At 41.4% G+C, this 25,146-nt stretch overlaps 1 protein-coding gene across 1 annotated transcript; it reads left to right on the forward strand.

Moving 5' to 3' along the window:
• Window positions 1-289: 289 nt before the first annotated feature.
• On the forward strand, window positions 290-18,691 carry LOC120436765 (sacsin-like). Its single transcript, XM_039607641.1, is given in 9 exon segments — window positions 290-330; window positions 873-960; window positions 3,192-3,303; window positions 4,608-4,754; window positions 4,846-5,477; window positions 5,479-5,524; window positions 5,527-6,277; window positions 6,458-6,546; window positions 6,659-18,691. Coding segments are annotated over 9 exon segments (12,846 nt in total). The 5' UTR covers window positions 290-298; the 3' UTR covers window positions 17,608-18,691.
• Window positions 18,692-25,146: the final 6,455 nt, after the last annotated feature.

Consider the following 25,146-nt stretch of genomic DNA (forward strand, 5'->3'; position numbering starts at 1 on the left):
ACTACAGTAAGTACTGCAGAAGCAGTTTGTGTTTATTTGAGGTTTTTTGCACTGCTTTTGTATTTTGATTTCATTTTTGTTAAATAAATAATGACACGGTGTAATATGTCACGTTTAGATGTTCATCTGATGTTTTATTGACCTATTTTTAAAACCCGTTAAGCCCCTTAGTTCATGTGTTGTTTTTTTTATTACATCCAGATATATAAAACCTTAAAACTAAAAGTGTGACAGTAAGTTTGCACTGCTGTAACATATGTCACAATTTTCTGAATTTCTTACAGGAACCCGTTCTGGCATGGTGAATCCAAAGGCAAAGAAGAAAGTCCGGTGAATTGCTTTCTTTTTAATATACTGTATACAGTAGGAGGCAGTAACTGTTCTCCTACATGCTGAGTAGACATTATATTAATAGGATTTGGGTACTAATGCCATTTTTGATTCTGCTTAAAGATCAGATTCTTTATTGATATCATTACTAACTACTAGTCAGTTTCCTGTGGTCAAAATAAATTAGGGAATAAATATGTTTTCAGCATTAAAACAAATGTGTGGAATCCATACATGAAAGAAACATTTTGAAACCAGATGGCCAAAATTGTTTTTATCCACCACTGTATAAATACTCGACTTCAGTGTCTCTTTTTAATTAAATTTAATTTTTGTCTAATTTCATAAAGATTATTCTATTTAATTTAAAGTAAAGAACCTCATCTCTAACAATATCAGTCAAATAGTCAAATACGTGCATGTGCTTTGCTAACTTAGCTCTCAACCTTATCCTTACTAACATTGCATCAGCAGGACCAACATGGTTTTAATTTGCCTTCAGACTCTAGTTTCTTTGTGTTTAATGCTTTTACTTTGTTTAGGACTTCCTTCGGGGTCACAGCACCACCCATCATTGACTATCTGAAAGATATTCTACGGCGATATCCAGATGGTGGACAAATTTTGAAGGTTGGTGTAATGATGTAACAAAAACACACAACAGTTACTTTAGGTAATATTGGGATGCTGTGCAAATAATAATAACAATAATAAAATGTAAATGACAATAGAAAGCGACAGGTTTATGAGATTTACTACATTTTGCAGTTCTCACAAACATAAAAATGATTCACAATGGAACAACTGAAAACAGTAAAAATTTAAACTGAGACATTTTATTATTTCATGAAAAAAAATGTCTCATTTTGGATTTGGTGAAATCAACATGGTTGAATAAGTTGGGACGGGGCAACATTTAATGAGGTTAACTGGTAAAAAGTCAGTAACATGATTGGACAGAGACTCTGAGTTTCTCCAAAGTTAAGGGGCAGAGGTTCACCAATCTGTAAAGAAAAAAATATGTCTACAAGTTGTAGACATAGTGTCAGAATAATATTCCTCAATCCAAAATTGTGCAGATTTTGATTATTTCATCATCTACTGTATATAGATTCAGAGAATCTGGAGAAATCTCTGTGTGCAAGAGATAAGGCCAAAAGTCAGTACCACGGCCACACAGGATTTTCAAGGCCTCAGGCAGTTCTGCAAAACAGGCATGATTCTCTCATGCAAACCACTGCATTAGCTCCAGAACACTTCCACAAATCACTGTTTGTGAACACAGGTCACAGTGCCATCCACAAATGTGGGTTAAAGCTGTAGCTTGCAAAGAAAAAGCCATATGTCAATACGATTCAGAAAGGCCACAATCTTCTAAGAGCTAAAGATTGTTTAAAATGGATTGAAGAAAAGTGAAAACCTATTCTGTAGTCTAGAAAAAAAATCAAAATTGTATTTATTTTTTACAAACATAGACGGGTATACAACTGCTGCAAGAGCTTGTTCCGCATAGCCGGCAATAAGTCGGAGTTGCTCCCGGAGGGTGATGGGCTCTGCCAGGGCTGCCCTTTGTCACCGATTCTGTTCATAATTTTTATGGACCGAAGTTCTAGGCCCAGCCAAGTGGCGGAAGGCTTTCACTTGGGTGGTCTCAGAATCTCATCTCTGCTTTTTGCAGATGATGTGGTTCTGTTGGCTTCTTCGAGTGATGGCCTCCAGCTCGCAGCCAAGTGTGAAGCAGTGGGAATGAGAACCAGCACGTCCAAATCTGAGGTCATGGTTCTCAGCCAGAACAGGGTAGAGTGCCCACTCCCAGGTCAGGACAGGGATGAGTTCCTGCCTCAAGTGGAGGAGTTTAAGTATCTCGGGGTCTTGTTCACGAGTGACGGGAGAAGGGAGCTGGAGATCGACAGACGGATTGGTGCTGCGGCTGCAGTGATGCGGATGCTGTACCAGTCCGTCATGGTGAAGCGAGAGCTGAGTGTAAAAGCAAAGCTCTCAATTTACCGATTGATCTACGTCTCTACCCTCACCTATGGTCACGAGCTGTGGGTAGTGATCCAAGATCGCGGATACAAGCGGCTGAAATGAGCTTCGTCTGAAGGGTGGCTGGCCTCTTCCTAAGAGGTAGGGTGAGAGGTTCAGCCATCCGGGAGGGGCTCAGAGTAGAGCCGCTGCTCCTCCACATTGAAAGGTGCCAGTTGAGGTGGTTCAGGCATTTGACAAGGATGCCTCCTGGGACGCCTCATGGGTGAGGTGTCCTGGGCATGTCCCACCGGGAGGATGGATGGATGGATGGATGGATGGATGGATGGATGGATGGATGGATGGATGGATGGATGGATGGCTCATCTGCCAGAGTGAATAGAAGAGGGCCCATATGCCATATTATCATCACTATGCATCTCTGATTGTATGGGAGTGCATTAGTGCCTATGGAATTCGCAGCTTGCATATCTCTAAAGGCACCATCAATGCTGAAAGGTATACACAGGTTTTAGAGCAAAATGTTCTCAATTAGGTAATTTCTTTTGCAGGGCAGGCCTTGGATATTTCAGAAAGATAATCCTAAACTCCATACTGCATCTAGTACAACAGCAATTATTGACCATTTTTGAAGCTTAAAACATTTTTGCCATTGTATGCTAAAGAACAAGAATGACTACATCATATACTCTGACTGGACACTATGGACTACAGTGTCCAGTGACTCTGAGTTAGACTGAAACAGACCCTTTTTTGTTTTTCCTCTGTAGACATACTTGCTGTGAGAAAGATCTACCAGCTTTCTGTGTAGAACTGTGTCAGTGGCAGCGTTGTACTGCCATTTTCTGCTCAAGGTTGTTTTTATTTGTCAACAGGAGCTGATTCAAAATGCAGATGATGCTCGAGCCACAGAAGTGGTTTTCATCCATGATGAGCGAAGCTATGGGACTGAAAACCTTTGGACTGAAGAACTGGAGAGATACCAAGGTATTCACTGAATAACAGAAACATATTTCACAAAAACTATTATTTAGTTGCTGGGGACTTTTTGGTTTGTTTTTATTTAACATTCTGCTTCCTTTGGGGGTCACGTCGAAAAGTGGAGCTACTCTCTATGGCGACCCCTTGTGACTAAAGGAACAGCTAAAAGTAGCAGGTTCTGCTTGTTTCAGTGTGTAATTTCTCCCAAAGTATAGTGTGTGGATGTTTTTCCCCATATTTTTCCACATTATCAAACATTTCCTAGGTGGCTGTTTTTAGTAAGCCCTGTAAAACTGGATTCTGATTGTAGACTACATAAAATATGTGATGTCACATGCTGGGACTACAGTTGTGAATCCTAAGCTGTTGAATTTTGGCTGTCACCATCATTGTTTATTCAAGCTATGCAAGACCTGCAAAACTACATTTCCAACAACAACTGATTGGAAAAACAAGTAAAAAAATTTCTCATTTTATTTATTTATTTTCTATTGTATAATTTTTTGATAGTAGTAATAGTGGGTCTTAGGTTGCTTATATTCTTTCATGTCTCAGGTGGTGCATAACAGGACAGATTACATTTTCTTAGTCTATATTTTCTGTGCTTTCTTGGATATTTGTGCTTTCAGAGACCAACGTTATCGCTGTTAATGTGCTTCACTTAAAAGCATTGGTCATATAAGAAAACATGAATAACCAATGTGCATTTACAGCATCATTGAATAATATAGCTCTTGCTTCCTAACAAATTCCCACACTCACTTAATTCCATATTTGTCTGAAAGGCAGAGCCTTGCAAAGTAAAAACTACTTGTTAACAAGCTACTGGCACTGTAATTTACTATGATAATGAATGTTGACTAGTGAAAACCAAATGTACTCACTTAATTAAACAGCCAAATAGTTTTATATGTATGTTCATGCAGCCCTCACCCTTAACACAGTTTAAACTTGCACAAGGTTGTTGAGCATTTTACTTTTGGAGCAAGCCTCAACTGTTCATTCACAGCACTGCAGTTTTTAAAACTGGCTTCATTTTTCGACAATGGAGCTTTCAGCTTGATTATAATATGCAGATCAAGAGAGAAGATTTAGGAATAGTCACTGTTATTGTCTCTAGTTACAGTTACACTCAAAGTGTTCTACAGAAAATCCATTTGCATAGCAACTGAGAAAGTGTCTCCTGTCTTCTGATTTCCTTTCTGGAAAAATCTCATTCAGTGCACGTTGGGATAGAGATTCCAGAGAATGTGTCACTAACATATAGATACCTAAAGCATAAGCCTTAAGTTTGTTATGTTTTTACGAAGGTCCTGCTCTCTATGCCTACAACAATGCCGCATTCACTGATGAAGACTGGGAAGGAATTCAGATGGCTGGAAGGAGTGTCAAGCGAGATGACCCAAACAGAGTGGGAAGGTTTGGAATCGGCTTCAACTCTGTTTACCACATAACAGGTGAAACTATGTGTAGTTAGATCACAGCTATGAGTAGTAATTTTTGAAAAGATAAACAGTTAGCAGTAACATATTTTTACTTTGTTCATAGATGTGCCAAGTATATTCAGTTCAGAGCATCTTGGCATGATGGATCCCCAAGAAAAAATATTTGGAGAGAGAAGTGGAGGGTTTCGGTGGTCTTTGGATGACGCTGAAGACCAAGAAGTTCTGCTGAATATGAGTGATCAGTTCCAACCATTTAGAGATATAGTCTCACTTGTATGTGAACATGGATGGTCAAAAGTTGTCATGGAGGATCAGCACTTCAATGGGACAATTTTTAGATTTCCTTTACGCAATGAAGCATCAGAAATTTCTGATAATCTGTATGACTCAGATAAAGTGGTTGAGCTTTTTGATAGCTTCATTGCAGATGCAGATTTGAGCCTCCTCTTCTTGAAAAATGTCACCTCCGTGTCCTTGTTACATATTAGTGAAGATGGAGCTGTTAACACCAGACTTGAAGTGAAATCCTCAGTCCCCACAGATGGTGTTTTGGAGCCAGAAGAGGAGTCAGTCACTGAGGGTCTAACAAGGTTCAAAGTTATAACTGTGAGTTCAGAAGACCAAAAAGAGACAAAGTGGCTTCTGACAACATGTACCATGAAAGAGGGAGTTGCAGAAAATCTCGATTTGCTTACAAAGAAGTTGAGCTTTTTACCTCAAGTTGACCTGGCATTCCCCCTGTGGTGAGAAGAGAGACTGTAGCCAGAGCAGACTGAGCTGCTTTCTCCCCTTCCAAACAATGAATCCAATAAGACAGGACTCCCAGTTTATGTCAATGCATGCTTTGGCCTCACAGACAATAGAAGACACATCAAATGGCAAGAGGAAGACCAGAGACATGATGAACATGCTTTGTGGAATGAAATGCTGATGAAGAAGGTGTTTCCACAAGCATACATCAAGATCATTCAAGATGCCATTAAACTTGCCCAAAACTCTATCCTCCCTGTTTCCTCTGTGTACAATCTGTGGCCAGATCTCACTCAGATACAACACAAAGAAAAATGGCATGCTCTCACTCTGGATGTTTTTCATCACTTATTCAGACAGAACGTGGCCATCCTCTCTCTTGCTAAAGATGAAAGACAGTTTATCTCTCCATCAGAAGCTGTTTTCCCCTGCAATGGCCCAACAAGCACCAACATATTGTCTGCCATTAAAAGGGCTTTAGTGTCATGTGGAGAAAATCTTGTCACTTTACCAGCTAGTGTTGCAAGGGCCATAAATGAGGCCTACCCAAACCCTTCTACCCTAAAACATGTGACTCCAGCATTCCTCAGGGCCATTCTCCACAGGACCGGTGTGGATAACATCACCAAAGATGACAAACTCAGTCTTTTGGAGTACATTTTGGGTGATGAACAATACAAAGAACTTGAGGGTCTTCACCTCCTTCCACTCAGTGATGGCTCTTTCAGATATTTCACATACAAAGAGGAAGACACTGCTTTGATTGACAGCCATGAATTTCCAAGGTAGGGTTTCCATACATCTATCAATATTTAAAATAAATGTTATATTCATTATGACTAAAGTTGCCATTTTTATGTGTTATTCACATATTGATTGTAACTGAATATTTGGAAGGTTCAGGAATATTTCCATACTGAATGAACTCCTAACAGTTTGACAGAATCCATTGCACTTTTTTTTAGAGTCTTGCTGCCATTCTGTAAACCCTTGTTCATCCCACATGATCTGACTCCAGCCTGCAGTGCCCATCTGAAAGAACTGGCCAGAAGAAGTAAGTCAAAGTAATTTTAAAGAATGCAGAGTCATTTGTACACAGCTACACATTTTAGCACACAGATTTATTCTTATCTTTTAAAAAAAAATCTTTTTGATCTGCTCTTCAGATTTCTTCAAGGTCACCAACGTTGATGCATCCCATTTGGCTGAATATGCAAAACGATATTTGCCACCAGACTGGAAGCAGACAGGGAAGAACCTTGTTACATGGGACAACAGTAACAGTCAGCATCCACCTTCAGACTGGTTCCAAGAATTCTGGAGGTTTCTCAACAGTCATTTTAACGAGTTAAGTCCTTTCACTGGCATACCTCTAATACCAGTTAGTCCTCTGTCTGGCAGTCAGACTGTATCAGTAGCAAAACTACAGCAGAACACAACCCTAATCTTTCAGAAAAGTAAACAGCTGAATTTGCCAGACCGAATAGCTCAGCTGGTGAACAAAGTTGGTGGCACAGTGGTGAGAGGAAATGAGTGGCTCAAGCATGAAGCCCTTGACTCGTACGTGCTGTGCCCATCTCCAAGGAGTGTCTTGAAGGTCTTGATGAATTTAGATTTCCAGCATCTTGTCACAGAACTCACATCTGCCTCTCACACAGCACGCAATGAACTAAAAGACTATCTTTCTTATCTGGATTCTCTCTCAAACACAGAGAAAGATTTTCTCTTGAAGTTGCCTTTGTTTCAAACCATGAAAGGATTCAGTGTTGCAGCTCAATCAAAACAAGCTGTGCTTCTGATCTCAGGCCTAACAGTACCAACAGAGCTCCCTATGCCTGATTCCATAATCCAGTGTTCTACTGAGACTGACCGCAGACTGTTACAGCTGCTCAAAGTTCATCTCTTGGACACCGTCAAGCAGCCAATGTTCTTGTTGGCAGCATAAGGAAAGGCGCTTGTAGCAGTGACAACACTAAAAAAAACAATGACTTGGGTTTTACAGCACGGTAAGGTGCTTTTCTCACAAAACGAATCCCTGAAATGCAGCTGTAAGGACTTGAGCTTCATTGAAATGAATGGACAGCTGAAAAAAAGCCTCTGACTTTTTGATCCAAGAATTCAGACTTTTAAAGTCATCTTTGAGTCAGACTTCTTTCCACCGCCTTCATACACTCATTCACTGCAGATGCTGGAAAGCTTAACAGAAATCGGATTACTGAATAAAGAGATAGATGTCTCACCTGAACATTTGCTACATGCTGCCACCCTGACTGACAAACTGTGTGTGAACTCACAAACCGAGGCTCTAAGAAGAGCTCAGGTTCTGTTGGAAATGGTGGAAAGTAATGATTTACTGTCAAAGTTTTCTCACAAACAGCTTCATTGCCTCAAAATGCTTAAATGGATCCCATGTGAACAACCTGGAAGTGAGAAACAATTCAGTGATAAATCTCAGAAGTATTGTTTGTTTTGCCCAAATGAAATAAGACATTCTGTGTATAAGGACATTGTTGGACATGTAATGCCACTAACAGGGAAGCTCAGTGACAGAGTTAGCAACAGCCTTGATCTCAAAGACCTACCACCACCTGAAAAAGTGATTGAGAATCTGACAGTCTTGAAATCAAAAGCACTGGAAATGGTTAATCCTGACACAGATGTAGACTTCAAAAGACAGCTGCACAGCATTTACAAACACATGCAAGACAATGTCTCTGTATTTGTTACAATGATGGGTAATGAGACAAGTTGGCTATGGACTCACAACCAGTTTGTTGCACCCCAGGATCTGGTTCTTGAATACCCAAATAATCTAGATCTGAGTTCTTACATTGGGAAGGTGCCAAGTGAATTTTTGCCATACAGAACATTGTTCCAGAGGTTTGGCCTGAGAACAGTACTTTCCAGTGAAGACATTTTAGGCATTCTGTACTCCATCCAGCAAACAATTGAAGCAAGACAACTGCCATTTGCAAGTTCCTCTGAGGTCAAAGTGTCAATAGAAATTCTCAACTGGCTCTGGAAAGAGAAGAAAACAGTTCAGGATGACATCCCAGTGCCAGTCATTGCTGGGGGAGGAAAATTTACCCTTAAACCACGATCAACAGCTCTTTTCTGTGATGTAAGCAAAAATGGACTAAAAGAACTAAACTGCAGAGAAGAGGACATTTATGTCATACATGAGGAAATCCCAAAAGCAGCCGCTGAATGTCTGGAAATTTGTTTTCTCAGTACCCACATCCTTGATCCAGAGGAGATAGGAATAGAGCAGTGTGGACAATCTGAACCAATAACAATGAGGATAAAAAACATTCTTAAAGAGTATGATGAAGACAGTGACATCTTCAAAGAGCTCATCCAGAATGCAGAGGATGCTGGGGCAGATGTTTGCAAGTTCTTGGTGGATTTCAGAGTACACAGAGATGCCCCTGAAAGCCTGATTGACCCTGACATGGCTCTTTGTCAGGGACCTTGTCTTTGGGCTTTTAATAATGAGCAGTTCACAGCAGAGGATTGGAAAAATATTGTCAGAGTTGGCTCAGCCTCGAAGGAGAACAAAGTGGAAAAAATTGGAAAGTTTGGACTTGGATTCAACACTGTGTATCATGTGACAGATGTCCCCTCCATCCTTAGTGGCAACACTCTCCTCATACTTGATCCAAATGTTACTCATCTCACAAAGCATATCAAACATAAATCAAATCCTGGAATCAAGCTGGATCTCTCTCAACAGCGACTCTTTCATTGTTTTCCTGGTCAGTTTGGATCATATGAAAACATTTTTGACTGTAATTTTACTAGAAAAAGTCCTCCTGAACCCTATCCAGGAACTCTGATCAAACTACCTTTCCGAAGTGAAGAACAGGCTGTCAAATCAGAAATAAACCCAAAAGTGTATCAAAAACACAATATCCTTGATTTTCAACATCACTTTTCTAAAAACTCACAAACCCATCTGCTTTTTTTAAAGAACATCATTACATTATCCCTCCAAAATATCCCACACAATGGATCAACTCCACCAAGAGAAAATGAAATAGAGACCATCTTCTCTGTGTCCAAAACCACTGTGAGTGCAATGGAGATTCCTGATGACAGCAGTGTGTCCAAGCAACGTCATGCTGAGAAATCACTGATGAAACTTGATGGTAAATGCAAAGGACTAATTGAATCTTGCACAGTCAGAATTATTCAAATATCCAGTCAGCAGTCTAATGAAACTGAAGTTCAGTTCTGGCTCCTGTACAACTGCTTTGGGACAGATGAGTCCTTTAAAATGGCCATTCACAAAAACAAGCAGGCCAGTTTCTCTTTGCCCATTGGAGGGATTGCTGTGCCCTTGCAAAATGATCCAGAAACTGGAAAATTCACCACATTACAAACAGATCTTGTTGGACAGGCCTTTTGCTTCCTTCCTCTTCCCATTCACACAGGTCTTCCTGTCAATGTAAATGGCACATTTGCGGTGACAAGCAACCGAAAAGGTCTGTGGGAAACTGGAGTGAAAAATGACTGGAACAAAGCTCTCCTTCAGGATCCAGTAGTGACAGCATATGTTACTGTACTCAAGGCACTAAAGAAAATGTCAGAAGATAAGCAGCTGGTGAGTTACTGTTATCACACCTTTTGGCCTGATAGAGAGAAAGTGACTGAAACTTTCAAGCCTTTAGTGGATGCACTTTACTCAACCATTGTTGATGACTCTGTCGGTCCAGAGCTCTTTAGTGATGGAGAACAATGGTTCTCAATGAACAATGCCATATTTCTACATGAGAGCATTGAAAATGATGAAAAGATTGGTGACCTTGCAGTTCAAGTTTGCAAGGAATATGCAAAAGGACCCAATCATGTTGTTCCTCTTCCACTGTGGCTGAGAAATAGCTTCAAACAGGCTGGCCTAGAAAAGGTTTTACAAAACAGAACATGGAACTGGGAGAAGTTCTACAGAGAAGCAGTGTTCAGTAACCTAACTACAATGGACTCGAAGAGTAGAGATACCCTTGTGCTGCATGCTATTGACTTTCATATCAAAGAAATTGACAATCTGCTGCTCTGCCATCCATGCATACCCACAAAGGGTGGACAGCTCCAACATGTCAGGAAACTTGTAAATCCATCAGGGAAAGTGGCCTGTCTTTTTGAACTCAAAGAGGGACGCTTGCTTGATGGATCCGAAAATGACTTCAGATCTCCAAAAAGGATTCAGCGTTTGTTGGAACTCGGTATGGCAAATGATCATCTCCCACTGGAAGACATCACAGAGAAAGTAGGCACAATTAATAAAACCTGGAACACTGACAAAAAGAAAGCATTTGTGCACTTGAAGTGCCTATTTGAACTGATGAAGAATCACATTTATGATGAAGACTCTCACCACTGGAAAACACTCAGGACAACTGCATTTCTTCCAGCATATTCACCTGGTGATGCAAAAATGGAAGGAAATGTAACACTTAAAAGGCCCACTGATGTTTTTAGTGACAAATGCTCCCTTCTCGTTAACATGACACAACCAGTGCTGGATAATAGTAATTTGAAAATACACCACAGTGATCCAGTCCTACAGATCTTGGGCGTGAACAGCACTCCGAAGCCAGAGGTGGTGCTCCAGCAGCTTCATGAAGGAAGCAAACAAGCACACTCCATTGACAGAGCCATGCTTTACAAAATAGCATTTGAGTGCTATAAGTGTCTGGACAAGTGGATTCGTGACTCTGGAAATACCACTTACATTTCACAACAAGCAAGTTCATTTCCATTCATCCTCATTGGCGATACATTTGTGAATGTTGATCGTGTAGCTGAGAACGGGCAATTTGAAGCAAAGCCCTATCTCCACGTACTTCCAGCTGCCTTCACAAGCTTCAGGAACCTCTGGACATGTATAGGTGTTGAAAAACAATTCACGATCACTCAGTTTCTAACTGTGTTGCAGGAATTACAAGCTCAACATGGAAACAAGCCCCTACCAAAGAGTGATCTCTCAGTTGTCTTCACAATTTTAAACAAAGGGATTTTTGAGGCCGAAGTCAAAATCATGCATGACTGTCTGATACCCAGTGAGCATGGAGTTTTGCAGTTTGCTAGTGAGCTATTTTACAATGACAGCCCATGGATGCCACTCACTTCAGGTGTCACATTATGTCACGAGAACATCCCACGAGCTATGGCTCGCCACCTTGGAATCAAAACAACAAGGCATCATTCTCTGGAAACCCACATAGTTGATGACATGTCACCATTTGCTTTTGAGTTTGAACAGCAGGAACAGCTGACTGTTCGTATTAAAAACATAATTTCAGCCTATCCATCAAAGAAGGATATCCTTAAAGAGCTCATCCAAAATGCTGATGATGCAGAAGCAACAGAAATTCACTTCATCTGGGACAAAAGACAACATGGACAAGAAAAAACATTTGGGAAGAAATGGAACATTCTCCAGGGTCCAGCACTTTGTGTGTTCAACAACAAAGTGTTTTCTGATGCTGACATTAAGGGAATTCAACAGCTGGGAGAGGGAGGAAAGCACAACACCCCAGGGAAGATAGGGAAGTATGGAGTTGGATTCAACTCTGTTTACCATCTGACTGACTGTCCTTCGATCCTTACAGGAGATGAAGTACTTTGCATTTCTGACCCCAATCAAAAATACATTGAAAAACATTCAAATAACAAACGATGTGGCATTGGCTATAAACTAGCTGACACTTTCAAAGAAATGTACGTAGATGTCTACAAATCATTTCTTCCAGACAAATTTTCTCTTAAAGACGGCACCATGTTCAGATTACCTCTGAGAATGGGTACAAATGCAAATACCTCCAAAATATCACAGCAAGGAGTCACTGACCGCGACATGAAAGAACTGTGCTCTGCCCTGTCTGAAGATCCTGAAGGACTAATTCTCTTTCTGAAAAACATCTGCAAAATCAAAGTCCATGAAATCAATAAAGATTCACAAGAACTTAAAACCATCTTTGAGGTTGAAAAAAATCTGCCACAAAGAAGTCGGGAAGACAAAGATGCTTTTATCAAACATCTACAAAATGCACTGAAATCAGACAAAACAGCATCACCGCACAAGACTTTCTATGAAACTGTGATTTCCACCTCAGATAAAAGACAAAGTAAGTGGATTGTTGCAGAACAATTTGGCTCCTTCAAAGACAGCTTTGAATTAAAACTATCAGACAAACTTCCTCAAGCATCATTAGCTGCACGTGTGAACAAAAAAGGATCCAGTGTCATGGATTTTAAAGGAGAAGCCTTTTGTTCACTTCCTTTGCCAGGGAAAACTGGACTGCCAGTACATGTAAATGGAAACTTTGAGGTTGATTCTGCCAGGAGAAGCCTTTGGAAAGAAGATGGGAAGAGTAAGAAATCAGGCTGGAATGAGATTTTAAAACAGCACGTCATTGCTCCGCTTTATGCAGATCTCCTGCATTACATCAGGCGCAGCATTGCAGTCAAGAAAGTCTCCCTTGCAAGTACTGACTCATGTTTCAGCACAGAATACTTGTGTTTTTGGCCAACTGTGTCCAAAGATCTTTTTCCAGACTGGCATGAAATGATACATGAAGTATACAGATCAATGAAAGAAAAAGGCCTTGATGTAATCCCTGTGATGAAGAGCTATACACAAATAATTGCAGATAAAAAAATTGAAGAATACTCATTTGACTGGTGTAATGTCAGCGAAACAGACTCTACTGAGTCACCTTATCTGACAACCTCAGGAAATATCAAGCTGAACAACATTTTGGAAGCTCTTGGAATGAAGCTGGTTCCTTATTCCACAAAGATTCAGAAGATTTGGAAAAGTTTCACAGATGCTGGGGTTGAAGTGAAAGAGGTCAGTCCCTCCACTGTGCAGACTTTTCTACGAGCAAAACCTCTCAATGATCCAACCCAAACAGATGAGGATTTGCCTTTACCCATAAGTGCTACTTTGATCAAAGATGAGAAAAGATGTTCGGAGCTCTTGAGATTTTGTTTAAAAGATTTCACCTCAGAAAAGGTCACCCAGGACAATTCAAATTTACTTGATGGACTTCCGCTTCTTCTCACAAGAGATAAAGTATTGACAGTTTTCAGCTCCCAGTCACCCAAGTGGATATCAGTATATGAAAATCTCTTCTTTCACTACGAAGACAAATTTGCAGACTATCAGACAAACAAAGACCACATTGAACTTCTTCAAAGTTCAAGAATCATCCAAAAAATGACATTGCCCTGCTCGGAGAAATATCTGAAAACATTAATTCAGCATCTTCTTGAGAACTGTGAAGATGATCCACACAGTGGTCTTCATGTCCCAAATGACAAAATGATAAAGTGGCTGAAATCACTTTGGAGGTTCATAATGAGTGAAATTAAAGCACCAACATCTAGAGATGACAAGTCAAGTCTGACACTAAGTGAAGTGAGGACACTCTTCAGCGACTGCTACATTTTACCTGTTGTGTGTCCAAGGTTGAACAACAAGCACTTCCTGCAAACAATGAAACACATGTCAAGTGTTGTGTTTGCCTCAGAAAAACACAAAAAAATATCAGGCATCCTCTATAAACTTGGTTTTATGAGGTTTGATCGTGTATTCTTTTTTGAGATGGACCGACAGGTATATTCATGTCTACAGCATGAGCTTCTCGATGTAGATGATCAAAGCGCAGTGTTGGATCAAGTGTACAACATTAATCACCCAGAGTTTTCCCACCTTTCAAATGATGATATGAAGGAGTTTCAGATGTTCCTGCAATCAGGATTATCCAAGTCCAAAGGGAACCAAGAGTATGTGAGGAAACTCAAATCCTTACCAATATTTGAAACAACACATGGTGAACGAGTGAGGATTGATGGACCTAAGAAGGTTTTCATCCTTAACATCAAATATACAGTCATATTTCCAGATTTGTTCAACCTACCTACAAGCAACAGTATTTTTCTCAAGTTCAACTCTGAGAACTACACACTGTCAGAAACGCTCAACATTCAGGTCCTGGATGATTTGGAGTATTTCATGAAGTTCATTCTGCCTGCTGTACACAAACTCAGAGAGACACAGATTCTTCACAGCCTCAAACTGTTGCTGTTACTACGCTACTCTTCAGAGGACAAGAAAACTATCATCTCCTCACTGAAGACGGTGAAACTGATTCGCAGTTCTCAAGGTAGACTGGAGCCTGCATCATACTACTTTGATGAAAGTGTGGAGCTGTACAAACGAATGTTGCCCCAAGAGAGATTTGTTCCTGAGAGATTTTGGACTGAGCTGTGTGAAGGAGATAGTTATATAAAAAAACAAGCAAAGCAGCTGGTCAGAGAACTTGGAATGAAGCATGTTGTGTCAAACGATGAGATAATAAATTTTGCGTACCAGCTGGAATCAGAAGCAAAAGGAAAAGGAAGAATTGAAGACCTGAAACTGAAATCATCATTACTTTTCAGGAAAGCCTTGAATAAAGCATGTGATGCCAAAGACAACAACGAAAGGTTGCTGGAAAGCATTGCTGACATCAAATTCATTTTTCCAGTGATTATTCAAAAAGAACTGTCCAACTACCACCAACCATTTGCAGCCGAAGGAACTACGGTGAAAATTAGAGGCTCTTTAATTAACAAAAATCCAGAGCATCAAGATTTGATTTGGACCTCCATGCCAATTATAGACCTGCCATTTATGTCACAAAGTCTTCAAATGCTAATTAATGCAGGAGCTCATGAAGAACCACCTCCAAATTGTGTTGCCAGTAACATAAGAAACATCTGTCAGTCACCATGTGAAACTGACCAGCTGATCAAAACACGAGCTAAAGTGTTCAGAAGTTCCTACGCTTACCTGCAAGCAAAAAGATTTGAAGGAAACCAGCTGGCTGGTCTTCCTGTTGTGCTGGTTGAAAAAGACACAAAACTTATGAGGCCTGATGACGTGTGTCTGTCGCTCTCCTATGATCTGGACTTCAGACCATATCTGTACAAGATTACTGCAGAAGATGCAATGTATGCACCGTTCTTTCAGAAAATTGGTGTGAAGAACGAAGCTACTGCAGAGCAATATTGTAATGTTTTGGCAGCAGTTTACGCTGATTCCTGTGATAAACAGAAACTACATTCGAACCAGCTGAGAACTGTGAAACGAGCTGTTGAGCAGTTGTTTAAGTTAATCAGTGCTCAGGGAAATGAGACACTTCTTGAAAATGTGGAGACTCTTTATCTTCCAGCAGTAGATGGTAAATTATACCCATCATCAACACTCTGCTACAATGACACAGTGTTTGAGACCAAAAGGTTGGAAGAAGCGCTGGAGAACAAGTTCCTGCTGCTTGAGAAACTCAGTGAATGTCATTTGGGCAACGACAAATACAAGCATCATCAGCTGTTGCAACTGCTGCCTCAGAAATTTCAGCCAAAGATGCTGTCTGAGTTCACAGAGGAAAGAGTTGTGGAATTAAAGATGCAGCCTTGTGAACTCGGGACTGGCTGTGAATTTAGTGGATGGTTTGATAAACATCTCTCCTCAGCAGCCTTTAAATATGGATTAATTTGTCTTATTAGAGAGAATTCTCAAGGCAAAATAACACAAGAAGATGCCACTAAAATGTGTGAGAAGATTTTTGGCAGTATACAGATTATCTGCTGCAAAACTTTGGAAACAGCTCTCTGGCTCGATAAACAGCCACTTCCCAAAACTGATGGAGAAACTGATGTTTTTGTGGAACGAGGGTACCAAGGATGCACCTTTTACTTGAAGCACAATGATGAGATGGCTCTCAAAGTGATAAATGAAGTCATCATGACACTGACAAAGGAGATTAATGCTCTTTTAGGAAACAGAATTGCATCGGTTCACCTTCCAGTGCTGGGACAACTCCTCATGTGTGACGATCTGCAAGATGTTCGGAAAACTCTGGCTAAAAATCAGATCCGTGACAGTGCTGAAACTGGAAGTTCCTCTTTTAGCCTAGCAGCCCCTGGGACAGAGATTCCAGGAGAATGGCATGATTGTTTGGACATGAATGTCCTCAACAACTTTGAAGAGGGGGAATATGTTGGCTACAGCATTGATGACAAGTACATTTATACAGTTATTGTTGAAGAACTGCCTGGTCACAATGGACGATATTCATGGAGATACAAAGTAGATATTGGAGAAGATGAGCCCATTGAAGTCAGCTGTGTTGATCTGTTTCAGTTTAAACGAGAAAAGAAGGTAAAAACAGAAAGGAGGAAATGCATGGAGCCAGAACCACAGAAGAAGATGCTAAAACCAGAAGAAAACACTTGCATGGAGCTGGAACCACTGGCAGGAGCTGTGCCACATTCTTCTGAATCATCAACAAGTTCCTTACCGGCATCTGTTGAGGAAGCTAAAAGGGAAATTGATAAATGTTTGGCAGAGATCTGGAGGCTACCTGAGGAGGAGAGGCACAAAGCCATCAAGAGACTGTACCTTAGGTGGCACCCTGACAAAAATCCTGATTGCCAGTCTCTCACCAATGAGGCATTCAAATATTTACAGAATCGAATTGATGAGCTCAGCAAAGGCAAAGCTGCAGGCTCGACCTTTTCAAGCAGAAATACAAATTTCAGAGGCTTCTATGAACAGTGGAATCAGGAGGCCAGGTATCACAGAAATAGTCGAGAGAGGTTCTCTAGAGGCTATAGAGGTTCCTACAACTTCTGGACCCACAATGAAAACGTCCCAAGGCCAGACAGAGAAGAGGCCAGACGCTGGTGTAGACAGGCTCACTGCGATCTCAATGCAGCTCACAAAGACACTGGTGGAGGGAGCACAGAGTGGTGTCTGTTTAAGGTCCATCAAGCAGTGGAAAAGTCTCTCATAGCAGCATGCTATAAAAGAAATGGACAACGCCCCAACAGCAGCTCAATTTCAGTCACTGCTGCACAAGTTTCCTGCTACAGCCCCCAACTGAGAGATCTGCCTGAGATTGTGAAAAACCTGCAGACACTCGGGGTGGATCCCAAAAGGACTCAATATCCCAACTGCCATCCATATCCCCACATACCGAACGGACAATTCAGATCAGAGAATGAAATGCTGGCACTGAACAAGGCATCTGAGCTCCTTAATAAAATAGAAGCATATGTCAATTAAGGGTTCAAGACAGACAAGGCATTAGTCAGTGTAACTGTTTTTCTACATGTTAAAAGTAATGTAATGTATAGTGTAAAACTGAAATATTATTTAACATCAGAAAGAAAAAGAAAACTTTTTTTATTTTACTTATTTGTCTCACTTCTCATACTCAGTACTTATTATTATGTTATGGTGTGCATGTGTTTGTAAACACACTGAAGAAAACTGTAAGTACTAAATTACTTTATTTTGGATTCTTGTCATTTAAAGCAGCTTATTGGTGATATCAATATATTCTGTGTTATGAAAATGAAAATATCAGATGTTCTTTGTAAGTGTTGTTGACACTGTTGACTACTCTCTGAGATCAAAACAGTCACTCAGTGAATTTCTTACTGTTTGTTTAAAACCTGCCTTGGATCAATATACTCACTGTATGCTTGTAATGTAAATGCAAATACGCAGTTTTGGTGTTTTAAAGTTATGACTATTTGCTGAGAGACAGTATAACTACTGCATACTGATTTTTACTTGTATCCAGTTTTGTCTTCTGAAAAACTTAAAATCTTTAAACTTAAATCCACATTGCAATTGGGGAATTTTTGTTTTGTTTTCCTTTTAAAAAAATCTTTGCTAGCAGAAAGATCTGAAGAGGACCCTAAATGATGTCTTTAATCATTTCTCCTCCCATGTAATCGGGACTTTATTGTCTGATTAGCTAAACAGACCAAATTCTTGAAACTTGAGTCCTCCCTCTTTAAGTGTTTCCAAGTCTGGTCATGTCTCTGGACATGCATGTGGATGGTTAGAAACAATATTTACCTTAAATGTCAACGTGATATAAAAACTGCATCTAGAGAGTCATGGGCCAAAGACCTGATTAATAACAGACAAGCCACTGAATCAAAGTGTTCTGAGCAGTGCAAAATTTAAAAATTTAGGTACACACAGATTACTTTTACATCCACTGAAATCATTGTGGAAAACCTTAGCCATATTTATTTTATCCAACACTGTAACACTATGATAAAATAAGGAAAAGGCTAATAGGTTCCTTTATGTATTGGACAGATCTGTTAGAAACAGTAACAAGTATTTCACTGTTTAACATCACTCCTAAAAACTGTGTAAGGTTTACTTTTTATGAACAACTGATCAGACGTTCAGTAACCAATGAAGAGAAAGACTTCAAGTTAAAAGAACTTTTTTTATTCATTATGAAATCATGTTATGAAAATAATGACAACTAACCATATATCAGACAAATGCATCTTTCCATATGTTAACAACGTTTTGCTGTAAAGGCTGTGACATCTCCGCCGTCACCAGAGCATAACTGTGTTCTGTTTGTGCTTGGCGTGTACTTCACCTCATCCTGGAAGTGGCCATTCCTGCTGTTGTTTTATACCATAAAAATGTCTAAAAGGCTTTTCACGTCTCCTTCCAGTGTTTCCACATGAAAATCCTTTGCAAATAACCTTCTGTTTGTAAGGGAGAAGTTCACATATATACCAGATTTAGTCTTTGTGTTTTGCTTCCCCGTTTTCTAATCCTTCAATCAATAATTTACACAAAATCTGTACATACTTACAGCAACCTGTTGTACACAACAGGTGCAGACAGAAAAAAGGAGCAAGAAAGTCGATGTGTCGATGTGCAGTGTTCGCACTGACTGCACAATGGGCAGTCAGTGCGAACACTGCTGCGTCGCGGAGAACTCCGAGTGCTGCCGCTGCTGTGGAAGCTGTTGCTTCGCGGCGAGCTCCGTCCACTGCTGATGGTTAAAATCCCGGGAGCGGACGAGCTCCGGTAGCTCCCGAGCTGCTAACGCCTCCCTGGCTCAGTGCATCTCAGTAATTAAGTCTGAAAACCCTGAGAGCTCGCGAAAATGGGGATTCCCCTCGAAAATCGCCTCGATGGCATTAATCCCAACAGACATTGTTCTTGTGTCCGAGGCATAGGAAACTCGCCTCCACAGGCTGAAGATGTGGGTCAAATGGTTCTCCCGGTGTTCTGAGAAACCATCCTACTTTGGCAAAACGTCCTACCGTAAGTAGTTTATGCACATTTCTGCTGTCACAGAGTAATATCAGCAAAAATTTAAGTAGGTATGATGGTTTGTCACTTAACTTTGCCCATCAGAGTATGCTTGTAACTCATATTCATAAAGCCAGGACGGTTTGCCCCTGCATTTTACCCGTTAAAGTATGCTTTTAGGTAACATTCACTAAGGTAGCATGGTTTGGCACTTCATTTTACCCATCAGAATATTTTTCTCGCTCTTATTAACAAGGGTAGGATGATTTGCCACTGAATTTTAGCTGTTAAAGTATGCTTCTAGCTCAGATTAACAAAGGTAGGACGATTTGCCACTAAATTTTAGCTGTTAAAGTATGCTTGTAGGTCACATTCACAAAGGTAGGATGGTTTGGCACTTAATTTTACCCGTCAGAGTATTTTTCTACCTAATATTCATAAAGGCAGGACGGTTCGCCACTTAATTTCGTGTTGTGCGCATTTGCAGGAACAACGGGTAGGATGGTTTGTCAGGTTGGATGGATTCCCAGAACACCTGGCTGAGCTTGCTGAGTCCATGTCTGGTTGCGTCGTTCTGTCATGTAACGCTGTGTGGCAGGCGGGAGATTGGACCCAAAACGCAGGGCTCACGAGACACGTGGATGAACTCAAAACACGGCTTTATTAACAGAAAGGCAAAGGGCGATACAAAACTAGACTGGGGTAAACTAAAACTAACTCACAAGGAGGCCCAGGTACGGAGGGAAACCATGGGGAAACCCACACAACACTGAGGGACGACGCAACACGGAACAGAGGGAGACTCTGACATAAATACACAGAAGGTAATAAGGGAAGTGGAAGCACACAGGGAACACAGCTGAGGACAATTACACATGACAGGACGGGGAGGACACGAAACTTAAAACACTGACACCAAGATGCGGACCTTAAACGTAATATAGGAAGTACACAGAGAATACAAGAATCTCAAACTAGGACACTAAACTAGGGCAACCAAGGGTACTTAGAATAAATCATAATACAAAAATCAGAAGGACGCAAGAAAACTCAAAGCAATGGGTCGAGAGACCCAGGATCCCGATAGTCAGGCCATAGGGCCCTGACTACCCAGACATGGGCATATTGGACACTTGGTTTAATGATGCATGTAAAACAAAGATGATCAATCACTAAAAAAAAAAAAAAGAGTCAGACATTTTGCAACAAAAGCCACACCCATTTGTTCCAGTCTTTTGTTATAAAACCCACACTCACACAGCTGACTGAGACAAACATTAAAATATTTCTGGAATGAATGAGTGTGTGTTTGTAATTGCTGATGTTAGAATCAAGTCAAGTCAGATTTATTTGTGTCAGGGACCAAGCAGTAAAGCATAAAGGACACAGGTGGTTTAATTCAAAAAAGGGGTTTTATTGACCCAAAAATATGAAAATATATTTAACAAAGCCAAAACTTAAACAGGCAGACCAATAAAAGAGGTCAACTCGATAGACTAAACTCAAGATAATAGTTAACAAAACCTCAAACAAACATAAGGTAAACTGACCTGCTGAAATGACACACGGGGAACTTAAATACTGGCTTAGCTAAACCAAATGACACACACGGGGAAAACAAAATGGCTGCCATATAACCAACTAATAGAAAACAATTAAACAAACATGAAACACCCCCAGGCAATGAAGCATGTGGTTCTGTCCAATTAGGCTATCAGTAGTATTTCAGCTCTCCCAGCCCTTTGCCACACCTTTTGCCAGACAGGAGAAGACGCCAACCCCAGGTAACTCAAACAAAGAGAGATGTATTAATATAACATAAAACAGAACTTTGACCTTGCAAGGTTAATATGTGTGCACGCCATATAAACATTGGAAGGTGTGATGGAAAATAAATACATTTAATAAAGAAACAATATTGAAGAATAAGTAGAATATTTTAAAGTAGTGACTGTAAATTAAACTAAGGTGAATCAACTGGTGGTGAGGTGTGGAGCTTACCATGTGTGGCATGCCATCACACACCTCCCTCTTCAGAGCTCTCGCTGGAACAGCGAGAGAGATAGTCAGCAGTAAGGTTCTCCTTGCCTGGTACATGGTGGACAGTGAATCGGAATGGCTGTAAGGCCAGGTACCAGCGGGTAATTCGCCCATTTGTGTCCTTCATCTGCTCAAGCCACTGGAGTGCTTTGTGGTCAGTTTCAAGGTGAAGTCTCTTCCCAGTAGATAGTAGCGGAAGGAGTCCAGGGCCCACTTGATTGCTAAGGTCTCCTTCTCTACTGTGGAATACCGAACTTCCCGTGGAAACAGTTTCCGGCTGATGTAAGCCACTGGATGGCGGCCTCCCATGGTTTCCTGAAGGAGGACAGCTCCCAGGCCCCGATCTGAAGCATCAGTCTGTAATATGAACGGTTCATCAAAGTTGGGACTGTACAAAACCGGTTGCTTACTTAGTGACTGTTGGATGTCATGAAATGCTGCCACTGCCTCCTCTGTCCACTGGATGTGATTGGGGGAACGTGATCCCGTCAGGTCTGTGAGTAGAGCTGCCCTGTTGGAGAACTGAGGGATGAAACGACGATAGAAACCTGCCATGCCCAAAAAGGATCTCAGCTGCTTCCTTGTTTGGGGCAGGGGGGATGATTCCATGGCCTCGATTTTGCTGACCTGTGGCCTGATAACCCCTTGCCGATGACATGGCCCAGGTATTCTGTCTCAGCAGCAGCGAAAACACACTTTGACGGATTCACCGTCAACCCAGCTGAGTGCAGGTGGTCCAGAACAGTTCGCAGGTGTTCCACATGCTCCTCCCAGGTGTTGCTGTGGATAACAATATCATCCAAGTAAGCAGCAGCAAAGTCAGAGCAGTCACGTAATACCTGATCCATTAGCCGTTGGAAAGTGGCTGGAGCTCCATGTAATCCAAATGGCAAGACTGTAAATTGGAAAAGCCCCCATGGTGTTCTGAATGCTGTGAACTCTCTGGACCGTTGAGTGAGTGGGACCTGCCAGTAACCCTTACACAGATCTATTGTGGTCAGGTACCTTGCTTTTCCCAGGCGTTCAAGTAGATCGTCAATTCTTGGTGTTGGGTAGGAGTCAAACATGGATATGGAGTTCAGGTACCTGAAATCAATGCAGAACCTCGTACTCTCATCCTTTTTGGGTACCAAGACCACAGGGTTGCACCACTCGCTCTTAGATCTTTCAATGATCCCTAGGGATAGCATCAAATCGATTTCCTTCTTCAATGAAGGCAGCAGACGTTCTGGGATCCTGTAACTTAATCGTCTCACAGAGGCACCTTCTCGTACCACAATATCATGTTCGACAATGTCAGTTCTCCCTGGATTCTCTTGAAAGACTGCTGATTTACACATTTCTCTCACCTGCTGTTGCTTGTCCTCTGGGAGATGGCTGAGATCATAATCTAGAGAGCCAGCAGGTGGTAGATATTGCTCATCTGCTTCATCTTCTTCAGGCACTCGCCGTATGAGCATTGCATCCGCCTTGTGTTCAACACGCTCCACCCACTCCTTCAGAAGGTTTATATGCAAGACCTTGCTGGAGCACAACTGCCCTGGGGTGGACACCTCATATGTGGTGGGTCCCAGCTTCCTCATGACTTCAAATGGCCCCTGCCACTTTGCCAACAATTTGTTGTTGTCACTGGGGAGGAGCACGAGCACCTTTGTCCTGGCTCAAGCGAACGCTGACGAGCAGATTTATCATACCAAGACTTCTGCTGCTGCTGGGCCTCCACCATATGTGATTGAGCAAGTTCGCTCATTTTCTCCAACCGTTCTCTCATCTGAATGACATAAGACAAAATGTTCTTGGGTCCCTCCTCCGCCTTGTCTCCTCCCAGATCTCCTTTAACAGAGTAGAGGGCCACGAACCTCATAACCATACAACAGCTCAAAAGGGGAAAAACCTGTGGAGGCTTGGGGGACTTCTCTATAAGCAAAGAGTAGATATGGCAGCCACTGATCCCAATCGTTACCACTGTCGTTGACAAACTTTCTGAGCATCTGTTTCAATGTCTGGTTAAAGCGTTCTGTCAGCCCATCAGTTTGAGGGTGGTATGGTGAAGTTCTCAGACTCGGATACCCAACAACTGATAAACTTGTTTTAACAAAGTAGACATGAAGTTAGTGCCTTGATCAGTTAGTATTCTCGTGGAAACCCAACTCTTGCAAAGAACTGCACTAAACAAAATGCAATGGGCTTGGCCTTTATAGATTTTAAAGGGAACACCTCGGGATATTTTGTGGCATAATCTGTTACAACAAGCATGTAACGATTTCCTGCTTTGCTCCTCTCAACAGGCCCTACAATATCCATTCCAAGACGCTCAAAAGGAGTGCCGATGACAGGGAGAGGTTGGAGTGGAGCTCTATGGGGATTTTAGCAGAAGTTATCTGACACTGTGGGCAACTTTTACAAAACTGAGCCACATCTTTGCTAAGACCAGGCCAGTAGAAATGATGTTTGATGCGAGCTGTGGTCTTGTGTTTACCAAGGTGGCCAGCCCAAGGAATAGAATGCCCCAAGGTGAGAATGGCGTTTCTCACCTTCTGGGGAACAACCAGCTGCAGCACAGACCCCTGCTGACGATAGAGAATGTCATTTTGCAAGATGTACTCACTGTTGAGAACTTGCTCCACTCCAGGTTCCTTTTCTTTGGCCTTCTGGAAAAAGAGATATTAAAGATTGATCAGATTTTTGGAGGTCAGCAATTTCAGTTGGAATATTAAACCCTAGGGGTGACGATGTTGGCTCAGCGTCTGTTAGTGTCTCCACAGGTGAAAATTTGAATTTTTCCTGCCTTCTTTGTCTGCGGGTCTTCCGTGGCTTCACCACAGTTGTTTCAAACTCCTCATTAAAAAAGGGCAGGGCACTCAGGGTCTCAGAGTGGGTACTGACTTGCTTAGCCTGAGCTCTGGTAACGGCTACATTACACTCCTCAGTCTGCTCAGACTCCAACAAATCAAAAAGCACAGGAAGGTCACGCCCTAACACAGCAGAGTAAGGCAAACTGTTCACAACACCCACATTCAGCAGATACATCTGGTCCTGAACTTTAATGTAGATGTCAGCTGTCGGATATCTTTTCTCATCTCCATGGACACAACAGATTGAAATTGTATCACTGGTACGAACAATATTAGGTGGAGCAAAATCTGAGTGAATAAGAGACCGAGAACTGCCAGAATCAAGAAGGGCATTGAGTAGAACCCCATTCACTTCAATCTGACTCATTTTGATGGATTTGTCACTCTCCTGCTCAGGATCAACATTAGAACGGGGCGAAAGCACATTTGTACCATTTTAGCAGAATTTCTTGGGCACATAGGTTTCGTATGGCCCTCTAATCCACAAAGATAACAAATGATCTTCTTACCGGAGGCCTTTGGTGGTCTAGTGGTAGACTGAGGGGTCTTACTAGTGCTTGTATTTGCTGAATCCAGATGGTTTTGCTGAGGTATCTTCCGGGTGTCCCTCGATGCCTTCCATGCA

The sequence above is a fragment of the Oreochromis aureus genome, unplaced genomic scaffold, assembly GCF_013358895.1.
Source record: "Oreochromis aureus strain Israel breed Guangdong unplaced genomic scaffold, ZZ_aureus HiC_scaffold_156, whole genome shotgun sequence".
NCBI classification, from domain to species: Eukaryota; Metazoa; Chordata; class Actinopteri; order Cichliformes; family Cichlidae; genus Oreochromis; species Oreochromis aureus.